The 12,978-nt window shown below is 37.2% G+C and overlaps 1 protein-coding gene across 3 annotated transcripts in view; it reads left to right on the forward strand.

The window, feature by feature from the left end:
• The window catches only part of NT5DC1 (5'-nucleotidase domain containing 1), a 114,359-nt gene that overhangs the window by 87,327 nt on the left and 14,054 nt on the right, over nt 1-12,978 (forward strand). For all 3 annotated transcript variants that reach the window (XR_008553321.1, XR_008553322.1, XM_037520266.2), the window contains exons 7-8: nt 7,843-8,017; nt 11,722-11,819. Coding sequence is in view for 1 of the 3 variants with exons in the window: in XM_037520266.2 (XP_037376163.2) it covers nt 7,843-8,017; nt 11,722-11,819 (273 nt within the window). In the remaining 2 variants the exon portion in view is untranslated. The remainder of the gene's footprint in view (nt 1-7,842; nt 8,018-11,721; nt 11,820-12,978) is intronic.

Below are 12,978 nucleotides of genomic sequence, written 5' to 3' on the forward strand. Positions count from 1 at the left end.
CAGGTATTTAATTTAATTAAGGATATTCTGCAGCAGTAAATTCTCAAGTGTGTTTCTTGGACTTTGAGCATTTTTTGAGCATTCAACCAACACTAGTCTGGTTGAACCAGAAACACTGGGAATATTTTAACAAATCCTTCTAGGTGATTCTAATATGCTCTAAAAGCTTAAAAACAGCCACTCTACAGAAATTCTGTTTTTGAAACATAAAGCAAAGGTACTTTCTAAAGAAGGCAAAACTCTGTATATGGGTGTTCCTTGTGACTAAAGAGTTACCTGTCTGGACATCACCATGGAGATATAGACTCAAGCAATCCTAATATTAAAATGACCCTCAGTCACCTGTTTCACAGCTTTGAAAATGACTAATAGGCTCGGTGTGAAGCTCTGAAGCCCCACCAAAGGATCTCTAGGTTGGGGCACAGGAGCTGATATTTGTTACAGGATCAATCTTGCTCCAGGTTTTGGAGTCACAGACTCAGGCACCATAATTTATTACCTCCCCTAGTTCCATATTGGGTCAAGGGCTGGATCAAGTCAGGCTCGCTTAGCACTGCCAGGTGTTCTTAATCAACTCTCATATCCATTTCTCCTCTCATCCCCAGCATAAGCCTTCTTTTTTACCAGAAAAGTCCTTCACTCACTGCTCATGCCTGTGTGTGACATAATCATTCTCCTCCTGAAAAGTGTCATCCAGAATTGAATCCATCCAGTTGTAGTCTGAGAGTGACTAAGAGTGGAAATTATTGTTTCCCTGGTTCTGAACATTGTGCTGGTATTAATGCAGTACTAAGATCTAATTATCTAAATGCCTTGTGAGGAATACTTATAGATAACAATAACTAGGGTTATGAAAAGGGACACATGCTTCTCACCCAGCTTACTAGAGAACTAATATTTTTCCAAACACAAGACAGAGTATCAAAAGTACATAGTATTAGCTAAAGAGATTATAAAATGTGGTTCATACACTTTTAAACTACATTGCCCTGCTTTGGAAACTGAACTGACTATAGGCTCAGTATTTTGCAGCTACCAATAAATAATAGTTTCTTCATTGCTGTATGTGTGTAGCTGAGTTTTCAATCTTAGATGGTTATATCTTTCTCTGTGAAACTTGACCTCTCTGAGTCACCTTATTGACCTTCAGCCTATCCAGATGTGGCCCTGTCATCTGGTGCATCTGTTATCTCTCCTGAGGATTCTGTTAATATCCTCATCAAAGGATTGTTGTTTTAATTAGACTGAGAAGGTCCTCAAGATCTCTTTCCAGTTATCTGCCCAGAATGTTTTTTTCCAAGACTATAGGAACCATATCAGAAAAGGAAGCTAGGTTCTTTTATAATAAATATTCTGGCATCAAAGAAGGAATCATAAGCTATAAACCCAGATGCTAGTAGGGGAGTTCACCAGTCCAAGTGTAATATAATATGCTATAGCAGTCATTGTGGTAAACAATTAGAAAACATGTAATCCTATATGAAGATATTAAAATTCAAAAATTCTAAAACCTCAATAGCAAAAAAAAAAAAAATTATAGACTGTTTTAAGTCCAAGATCTGTTAGTTTGATGGCTTTGGAGAAATAAAGGAGTCCCTTTGACTTGTCTATGCTCATTTGAACTGTTTGAATAATTTTTCTCCAAAAGAATTCCATGCCAACCTTTTTTCCCCAGGTACTCTCCAGTCATAGGTGTGAAATGAATCATTCTGTAGTTTTAATATTTAACTAAATCTAACATACCATGCATAATTGGTACCAAGAATAAACATTTTAAAGATCATCAACCACAATGACATATAAGATAATCAGCAGTAGTTATATATAGCACTGATGTTTTAGGTAATAAAGATACTGTAAAATTTAAGTCTTTGTCCTTTACGTGAAGTAGGTAGGATATAGAGATAATAACACCACAAATCCTAGCTCTTTTATCTGAAAGCAGTAATTCTTCATTGTAACTGTACATTAAAATTACTGTACTTTAGAAAAATACCAGTGTCATTGCCATAGCCCAGACCAATTAAATCAGAATCTTTGGGGTAAGGAATAGATACATGAATTGATGCTAGGCATAGAAGTGAAATAATGTTAAAAATGTAAATTTTATAAATTATATTTTCTAGTATATTATTTAATACTCCATTTCCTAAGTCTTACTTGGTATTCTTTTTGAAACATTATATTTAGCATGTAGATACTCACTTTCAGCAGTTCAGATAATCTGCATTTCCTTATTTACAAATATATTAGACAGAAATAAACCTTAAAGGGACCATAAACAGGATACCTGTTTAACATCAAATATTACATGTAACAAATATTTCAAAAAATTATATTGTCCCTTAAAGCAAGTGCATTTAAACAATTCATAGCTAAACAGTCTAGCTGTTTACTAGCATGCTCTCATCTTACATAGTTTGTAAAGATTTCTATCTCTTCTAAATTATGTTTTGCTGTGGAAACAACAGACCTTAGTTGGAGGCTGATGATGGAGGTGTTAAGTGTCCCAGCATCTCTCATCTCCTTAAATAGCACCTTCAAAATTTTTAGCCACAAATCATACAAACAGTAGTGATACAGTTTAACGAGAAAAATGCTTACTTATTCCGTGATGATAGAAAGTGATGTGGCACAATTGTCTGTTTAACTAAAAAAGTATTTTTAAATATTCAAGTTGCACTTGTTTGTTTTCACCACAAGAGGTCCCTGAATCCCAAGTCCTCTGATGGATGCGAGCCATTTTCTGTGCAGATCAGGTTATTGCCACACTTTGGTATTATTTCCATGAATATATCAACCAGATTTTTAACATAGGGAGCCAAATTTTTATTCCTTACAATAGTTCATTTTTAATCTCCTTTTAATCCCATCTTGGAAAAAATATCAGCACCTAGGGATATGAGAGCAGGAAAAAGCCAGGAAAAAGAGTTATTCAAAGTGGCAGTGAAATCAAATTCCTTTTGAGGTTAAGTGAATACACAGGCTACTTTGTGAGTTAAGAACAAACAAGACTGTTCCTTTCTTTCCACCTTAGGTTCAATTCCCTGTCATATCCAGTCAGTGTTAGCAATATTATTAAACATTATTTATATTATTAAACATTATATTTTCATTTGCTGTTAAAAAACACAAGGGTACTTTATTATTCCTTTTTTTTATTGAGGTCATGTTGCTTTACATCATTATTTGTATTATATTGTATTTTGGGACACCCTACCCCGGCTTCGTGTTATTACCATAGTGCACCCACCACCAAGCACTTATGTTCTACCACCAGAGTCCATTGTATCCCTCACCACTCTCTCTCTCCCCTCCCTTGCCCCTCCACCTCTGAATTCCTCAGTTCTATAGTCAGCTTTCAAGGGTTAGTTTTTAAATTTGGTTTTGTCTGACACTTTGATTTCTCTATATTCCACTTACAACTGACATCATCTAGTATTTGTCTTTCTCCTTCTGATTTATTTCACTTTGCATCATTTCTGGAAATAGGGATCCTTTAGATAGTATGACTTCGATAGGGCACGAATAATAATACATTTTTGTCACTCACAGCTAGGGTAGGTGTTATAATTCATATTACATTGAGTGCTAATAAATGTAAATGTTCCTGTTTCTGTCCCTGCGCTAAGGTGGGTAATTCATTCATGGGATGCCTGCACTGTGCCAATCAAAGACTTCTTACCTTCAGGCGTTTACAGTCTCTTGGGGACATAGTTTAAGAGAAAATGATTTTAAACATACTACACTGAATATACTTTCCCCTTGGCTTAATAGATTTATTTCAGTAAACAGGTAGAATGAGTATTTGTGTAATTATATCTCCTGTCCCTTGAATGATTTGGGGTTAACAGGGAACAAAAATACTTTGCCCAGCAACAGTCAGTGATCTTTATACCGGGAGCAACTCTCAGTCTCTCATTGCATATCCATTTGTGCGGGGCTTGCCTGTTTCAGTTTGTTCATTTCAATCTGGTTGGTGAACAGATCGAGTACTTTCATTTTCTCAATGAATGGTTTTATTTCAACTATTATGTTTTGGGATGAGACTTGTTAAAGGATGCTAACAAAGTTAATATAAGCAAGAAATTTTACTTATATTTTTATATATTTATATATTTTTATATATTTTATATTTGTTTATAATTATATTTATATATTTTAAGTTATTTGGAACTGTAGCTATTTCAAGTAATTTATATTTTGATCACTAGATGGCACTAAGCACATGTAGCTAAGGAGAAAAGAGCCTTTTTATCAAATATTATTACTGAATACAGAAACTTAAATATGTAAAGATTTCAGAAGTATATACAATATACCTTTTTTATCCAGCCCCTAAAATTCCTTTTGCTACAGAGGCTTTGTTTTTCTAGGTGAACTCTCACTTAAGACTCCTTAGGATACATTCTGAGAGCTGCTTAACTTCTGTATTGATTTGATGAATACCCATCCATCAAATTGTGGTATTCTTAGCTCTTCAATTTTATGTTTTCTTTCTTAATTTAGTCATTTCTTGATACTCCCTTCTCTTCCCTGGTAAACAGAAGATAGGTTTTAATTTTGCTAAGGGCCTCTGGGATATTGGGAGATCCTAGAAATTTACATAAAAAAGTCCCTTAAGGGCAAATTGCCAGAAGAACACAAGCTTTGTCTTCCTTCTAAATTGCCTGGTGTCTGTTCCTCTCTGTTGTAACATACCTTTCTTTTGTTGGGTTATTATTTTTTTAGTTTGATTAATTGATTTTATTAATTCTTGCGAGGTATTTTCTGAATAGAAATGCTCTAGGTTACAAAAACAGATACCCTTTATGTTGAAACTGTTAATTAAACTCAATTATTTCGCATGACCACAAGTCCAGTGTTTGGATGGTATTCCCAACAGCAGTTAATTCATTATCTTCATCAGAAACCTACTGATGTCTTAAGGGAACCAGGCACCTTTCAGATTCTCACTTGGCCACCCTGTTGATAGTGTAATTTCAGGTTTTCAGGCTGAGTCTCCCAGCCAGGAGTGGATCCCAGGCTGCAGTGGCAGCGCTGAGTCCCAGCTACTAGACCACCACGGCTTGGTGTCTCACGAAGCCCCAGCAGGAACCTCACTGACGCTCAGGCAAGCAAGCAAAGAGGCACATTTGTTTAGAGAAAAAAAAAAAAGTTTATTGAGGAAAAAAGGAACGGAAATAAAGTGTAACTGTTATAGGACAGGGAGAGGGGCAGCCCAAACCCTGCAAACCTGCCTATTCTACATGGGTTCTGCCATCCGCCGCATCAACACAAAACATAGGAGACTTTAATGGGAAGGAACTTTAATAAAACTAGGAAACAATACAGGTAAGGCGAAGAGTCTAGTTTCTAAATGAAGCATCCAGAGTTACCCGTCCCCTCGTGGGTAAAAGTCCATCCAAATGGGATTCGCCCAGAACAAGGCCCCAAAGCCTGCTACAAGTCTAAAGCATCTTCCAGTGGGGACCCACAGAAAAGGGTCACAAACAACCGGACAAGCCCGGAAGGAAAAGAGCAAAATCAACATCAAGATAAAAGCTGCCATTGTCACCTCCCCACGGGTCTCACCCACATCTGTGTCACCCAGTCTACGACCAAAAGACAAGCGCAGTTTCTTCACGTGTCTCTAGGCTCCATGCGCCTCCTCCAGGTCTCCTGGCTCCATCCTGCTTCCTTCCTCAGTCTCTTCTGCAGCTTCTCCTCTTCCTGCTCAGCTCCACCCTTCCTTGGGTGGGGCAGGGAACCTGGAACCTCCCCCTTTCCTGGGGACCACCCTGTTACATAACTAGGCCCATGTAACCAGGTCCGGGAGGGTCAAGGAAGCCAAAATGGAGTCATCTCCTTAAGGGAATATATACCTTCTTTCCCTAATTATTCTAAAGCTTCACCAGTCACTTTGTGATTGGTTAGTTCTCTGTGATCTCACTCACAGTCTTAATGTCTCTATGCTCAGAACTAAGTGTCTGTGTCCCAGCCCTTATCATAGCATACTTTTCTTTATTGCCAGGAACATCCACTGTCCCTGGTCCTGGGGTGTTTGATTAATTCCCTTTGGGAGTTGTTGTGCTTACCTCTGGAGCTTCCCTTACTCCTTTTGTTTCCCTTATCTCAAAAGCCTCTTTTACTCTCCCTAAGCCCTCACTGTCTCTGAAGCTGCCTACTTAACCCTAACCTGCCCTAGGACTCACTGTTATGTCAGACTTGTGCTTTGTGTTGAAAATAGTTGTTGCAGTTCATATAGTCTGGCAAAGTCCAGAATAAAAAAGGAGCGCTGTCCCCTATGTGGGTTTCTTCTTATCAGTGGCTTACATAACTCCAAAGGTCCCCAGCAGGATTCTCCCTAAGTTCCAGTGTATGGGTCCCTTGCACTTCCTAAATAGTTTACTGTTGGGGAAGGAACTACCCTCATGGTTTAGACTGCTCGTGATCCATACCCTTCCTGAGCACCCAGACCCTGGGTGGAAGAGGAAACCTCAAACAAAATCAGAGTACTTTGTATCAGAGAAAGGACTTGAATGGACCAACAACAGTATTTGCTATTATTTCCAATTTTGTTGTTTGCTTAGAAACTCTTCTTTCTTGCCCAAAGATTCTTGAAAACCAATATTGTATTTCTGTTATTTCAAGCGCATGACACTGTACAGTTGCAGGTACAGCCCGTGTTCATTGATTGCAGAGTTTATAATTCAGTACAAGCTCTTTCACCCATTGTTTTGTTTATGCTTATGCCCTGTTCCTGGCAGTTAAAGAAAGTAAAGAAATTGACTTATGTGCTTATTAGTGCTATCATGGTCAGAAAATAGTTTCTCTGAAATGCTTCATGACTCTAGAAGCATTTCAACAATATCTGTAATTGCTAAGTACACTTTCCAGGCACTATATCAAGCACTGAGGGTGCATCAATAGGACTTTCAGAGATGTTGCCACTGTCTGTCTTAGAGCTCAGCCTGCATTCCTTGGACTCTTGAAAGACCCAGAGGGGAAGGGACAGCAGTCCCAACTCTGACTCAAGTCTTTCAGCTTTCAGTGCAGTGCCATCTGATCTTTCCTGGCTTGTTTTCTTCTTCTTCTTTTTTTAATTTGATATATCCTCTCAGAAGCTGAGACTCGAAGTCTCCATTTCATCTGAAACAGTACAATTGTTACTGAGGAACCTAACTTTTCTGCTGTTTCATGCCAAGGACATGTTCTTATCTGAATAGTTCTTTGTTGTCTATATTCAGCAAATACTTGTTAAAGGAATGAAAGAATATCTTATCAATCAATTGATATTTCAAAGACAAAATTTTCTCTGATTTTCAAACCCTGACTATACTGTGTTTATTATGTTATTTGTTTATTCTCAGACAGCCAGCAAATATCCTCAACTGATATATTCACCATCATGTTTTAAGTAAAGAACAAAAAGTATTCTTTTTTTTAAGATTTATTTATGCATACAAGAGCTGGGGTACAGGCCAGAGATGTGGGGGGTGAAAGGATTCACTCGAGACTGAGTGGGAAACAGAACAGGCAGACTGACTGAAATACACTGCTGAGGGGAGCAGCGGGCGAGTCAGGAGAGGTCTGCTGCACCATGTGGGTTGCTCCCTGGCCGCCCGGGGATCAAACTCGTGCTGCAGAGGCTGTGGATTGCTTCATAGTGTGGTGCTTAACTTAACCCTTGCGCCACCAGGGAGGCCCAAGAACAAAAAGTATTCTTAAGAAGCAGTTACTAGTGGCATCTCTGTTAGAGTGTTTGAACCTAGTTTTTTATTTTTGTTTTAATTATAACTTTGAGAGAGGCTTGTTTGATAATACACTGAGTCAAATCTCCGTGATATTTTTATTTTTCAGAAAACTGTGGAATATATTTTCCAGAAATAAAAAGAGATCCAGGCAAATATGTACACAGGTGTCCCGAATCTGTAAAAAAGTGGCTTCGACAACTTAAGAATGCAGGGAAGATTCTTCTCCTAATTACCAGTTCTCACAGTGATTACTGTCGACTTCTCTGTGAATATATCCTTGGGTAAGTGATGAGTCATCTGTTTTTAAGGTTTTATAACGAACTGATAGTGACGATGACCATTTCATTAAGCAAAGCTGACAGTGACTGGTTAACACATATTCCAAGTGCATGTTAGTAAAGCAGTGTTACTGCGCATGCTCACAGCTCACTGATGCTCCGCTCCTTAGATTTCCTGAAAGGTGGATGGATTGCATGTCCATAGTCTTCCTTGAATTTGGTTCCTTAGCTTTGGATGATTATTGAGGGACACCAGTTGTACATTATACAACCTGACATGCTTGACTTACAGTCCCTCAGTAGCCATTTGAGTCATGTACATCACCATTTAGCACAGACACGAATGGGATTGACATCTGTAAAATTTAAAACACAATAAAATGCATAAATTTTAAAATAAGATGGACATGGGTTCAAGTCATGCCTTGCAGCTTACTGTTAGAGCAGTTTCTATGACTTCTGAACCTCGATTTCATCATCTTAAAGATGAGACGAGAATACCTCATGGATTCAAGGGAAACTTTAAGTAGCAGAATGCAGATTAGAGCAGAGTAGTTGGTTAAGTTTTATTAGTAGGCAGAGTACCTGGTTAAATTTCAGTAAGTATTAATACTCACTCCTGTGGGCAGTACAGGGGATATCCATGGTCAGAGCAAGATTCTTCCTTGGGTTATTAGAGCTCCCTTAAGGTTTCCTCAGATTTCAGCAAATGTTGTCTTGCCATGAGTATGAAGCAAATTGAGTATGAAGCAAATTGACCCTGGCCAACTTCTCTAACCTCCTTATTTCCATATTTGTCAGCACGTGAGGATTTAGCTTGTTTATGGCACACTTACGTCAACGAGTAGAGTTTCTGATTACACATGTCATTGGGATCTTTGAAGTCAGTTAATGCTTAAAGTCCTGGGTGTCTTGAAAGGGCCTCTCCAAAGGCATATGCTGGCCTGGTAGTGGGTCCATCCTTCAAGATAAACTGTCAAAAGTCTTACTTTCTTTGTCATTAACAAAGTTTTTCTTCCTATCTTAATTCCCATTTAGTGTTGTTTTGATTGTAAAAGTATTCAAGAATATTGGCTAAAAATTGCCACCCCAATGTAGTAACCAGTTCTTCTGGAACAAGGATTACCTTTCCTTTGCCATCCTAAATAATTCTTAATAAAGTATTAAATACAGACTAGAGAAACAAGTACTGTTGTTATCTGAGAAGTCCCACATTTTAACATTCCACCAATTTTCAAAATGAAGTGTTATCTTCATGTCTTTAACACGCTCTGAGAGACATGACCTGCCTTGATATACTACTAGCTTTCTGTAGGACCCATGTAACGCACAAAATTATTTAATAGCTAGTTTACTCAATCCAGACAAATTTCAAGCCCACATTTTTTTTTTTTATTTTTATTTTTTTTTTTTTTTATAAATTTTATTGTTATATTCCCCATACAATTGCAGCCCCCCCATTCTGACCCCAATCCCTCCCCTCCCGCCCCCCCCCCCTAAAAGTGTCTCTGTTTCATAGTTTTTTGTTGATTTTGATTTTCACTTTCTTATAGTTATTCATTTTCCTGGTCCCTTATTTAAGTTTTCTAGATTCCTGCTATGAGTGAGACCATCCGGTATTTTTCTTTTTCTTTTTGGCTTATTTCGCTGAGCATGATCCCTTCCAGCGCCATCCATGTTGCTGCAAATTGCATGTGTTTATCTTTTTTGAATGCTGAGTAATATTCCATGGTATATATGTACCACATCTTCTTGATCCAGTCATCTATTTTTGGGCATTTGGGTTGTTTCCAAAGCTTAGCTATTGTAAACAGTGCTGCTATAAACATAGGGGTGCAGGTGTTCTTTGGAATTGATGTTTCTGTGTCCTTTGGGTAAATACCTAGGAGTGGAATTGCTGGATCATATGGAAGCTCTATGTTTAGTAGGTCCAGAAATCTCCACACAGCTCTCCACAGTGGTTGGACCAGTTTGCACTCCCACCAACAGTGCAGAAGAGTTCCTTTTTCTCCACACCCTCGCCAGCATTTGTTGTTGCTAGTTTTTTTAATATGTGCCATTCTCACTGGTGTAAGATGGTATCTCATGGTAGTTTTGATTTGCATTTCCCTGATGGCAAGTGATGTTGAACATTTTTTCATATGCCTGTTGGCCATTTGCATTTCCTCTTCAGAGAAGTTTCTTTTTAGCTCTTCTGCCCATTTTTTGACTGGATTATTTTCTTTGTTGTTGCTGAGTCTCATCAGCTCTTTGCAGATTTTTGTGATCAGTCCTTTATCATTAGTGTTGGGTGCAAAAATGTTCTCCCAGTTGGTGGGGTTTCTCTTTGTTTTTGTTATTGTCTCTTTTGCTGTGCAGAAGCTCTTTAATTTGATGTAGTCCCAGCTGTTTATCTTTGCTTTCACTATCACTGCTTTGGGTGATGTGTCTGTAAAGATGTCTTTGATGTGCAGATCACGTAGTGTTTCGCCTATATTTCCTTCTATATATTTTATGGTTTCAGGTCTTATGTCTAGTTCTTTAATCCATTTTGAGTTGATTTTTGTGTATGGTGTGAGGTAGTGGTCAAGCTTCATTCTTTTGCATGTAGCGACCCAGTTTTCCCAGCACCATTTATTGAACAAACTTTCTTTGCTCCAATGCATAGTCTTTGCTCCTTTGTCAAAGATTAGTTGACCATAAATCTGTGGATTTATTTCTGGATTTTCTATTCGATTCCATTGGTCTGTATGTCTGTTCTTGTTCCAATACCATGCAGTTTTGATGATTATGGCTTTGTAGTATAGTTTGAAGTCTGGGAGTGTAATGCCTCCATTCCCTTCTTTTTTTTTTAGGAGAGCTTTGGCTATTCGGGGTTTTTTGTGATTCCATATGAATTTCATCAATAATTGTTCTATTTCTTTGAAGAATGACATTGAAATTTTGATTGGAATAGCATTGAATCTGTATATTGCTTTTGGAAGGATGGCCATTTTAATAATGTTTATTCTTCCAATCCACGAGCAGGGGATGTCTCTCCATTTCTTTGTGTCTTCTTCTATTTCTTTTAACAGTGTTTTATAGTTTTCTTTGTATAGGTCCTTTATCTCTTTTGTTAGATTTATTCCCAAATATTTGATTTTTTTTGTTTCAATAACAAAAGGGATGGTTTTTTTTATTTCTTCTTCTTCAGATTTATTGTTTGTGTATAGGAAGGCTACTGACTTTTGCATGTTGATTTTGTATCCTGCCACTTTACTGAACTGATTGATGAGTTGAATTAGCTTTTCTGTGGAGTTTTTGGTGTTCTCTATGTATAATATCATATCGTCTGCAAATAGTGATAGTTTGACTTCTTCTTTTCCTATTTGGATTCCTTGGATGTCAAGCCCACATTTGAATAAATAGTAAATGAATATTGCCAGCTGTTAGAAACTGTTGAATTCTCTCACTGTAACTATCACCCCCATGCGAAAGCCAGCTTACCCCTGATAATTAGTGAGCTGATGTGCTTTTCTCTTACTTTTATACTTTAAGGTTTTGTTTAGAAAATTTATACTCATCCTCCTTTCTTTCCAGTGCAAGAATCAATTTAAAAGATACAGAAAACATGTCAAAAAATAAGAAATGATGACTAACTAGATAGGATAAGATTAAGTTCTGTTCCATGTGGACCTTTGCTAATACTTTAAAAAATATACTTATGAAAAATCATATTGTTTTTTCAGGAATGATTTTCCAGATCTTTTCGATGTCATTATTACAAATGCATTGAAGCCTGGTTTCTTCTCTCATTTACCAAGTCAAAGGCCTTTCTGGACACTTGGTAAGTTACATTTTTTGTTTCTTCTCCTGTTTAAGGTGTCTTCATTTATTCCTCAAAAAATGTCCGCTGGCTAGCAGTCATGTGCAGGTACTGTGTTAGAGACAACAAGAGATAAAAGGAGACACCATGGGGAAGAAAGAGGTAGTTAACCGCATGATATCATAGTTGTTTATTTGCATGTTAGTCTCTCCCTGGCTTTAAAAATGAATGGCATGGACTTTACCTTGGTTTTTTGGGCCTAAATAAACACGTCAATAAATATATGAGACATGAATTAATTATAATAAGTTAGAGTGGATTATTTTCTAAAACAAAAGTGCCTGCAGAATGCATGAGCATCACAAAAAATGAAGCAATCCTCTCTGGGGTACAGGCTAGACCGTCATGAGAAGGTGATTAACATTGTCACCCTTGTAATAGAGGCTAATGAAGAGGTGGGCTATAAAAAGGGAACAGATTTTTCAGGTGAAGAATGAGAAGAGCAGAGTGAGGCAGTCCTTCTAGATGTTCTTTGAAAGTTTGTTGAATAAATATATAAATGAATAAAAGCAGAATATGATAAGGAATATCAGATTTGGGAGTATAAAAGGTGTGGGAATGTGAAAGATAACAGTTAATTTAGTGGTCTGTTTTCTATTTTATTTCTATCTAAGTGGATGCCAGATAAGTTATGTGATAAATTAACATTTGAGGACCATTCAGAAATTCTTTTAAAAGATGATCATCTAAAACTCAGAAAATGTTGGAAGTAAAACATACTGACTGGTCATACATTTATATAAATATTTATAAGGCTGTTAACAAATAAAATTTATATACCTAGAGATCAATCTGTGTTTAAAAGAATGATTAAAAAAAAGAACATTTTATATCTGTATTATATGCATAATACATATAATAAGCATCTGTAACAGATGCTTTATGATTTAATTTACTTTTGCTTCAAAATCTTGTCACTATATGAACAGCCTGGGCCAGGTTAGAATAATATTTAGCATATACATTTCTCCTTACTTTCCCATGGCCACATAGAAAATTAAATTTAAAATCTCTCAAAAGAATATTCAAGTGGGGCCTCTCTGGTGGTGCAGGAGTTAAAAATCTCAGCACTGTCAAGCCATCGCCAGTCACTGCAGCATGAGTTTGATTCCTGGCTATC

Source organism: Talpa occidentalis, unplaced genomic scaffold (assembly GCF_014898055.3).
Source record: "Talpa occidentalis isolate TD23 unplaced genomic scaffold, MPIMG_talOcc4v2.1 talOcc4.2, whole genome shotgun sequence".
In the NCBI taxonomy this organism is placed as follows: domain Eukaryota; kingdom Metazoa; phylum Chordata; class Mammalia; order Eulipotyphla; family Talpidae; genus Talpa; species Talpa occidentalis.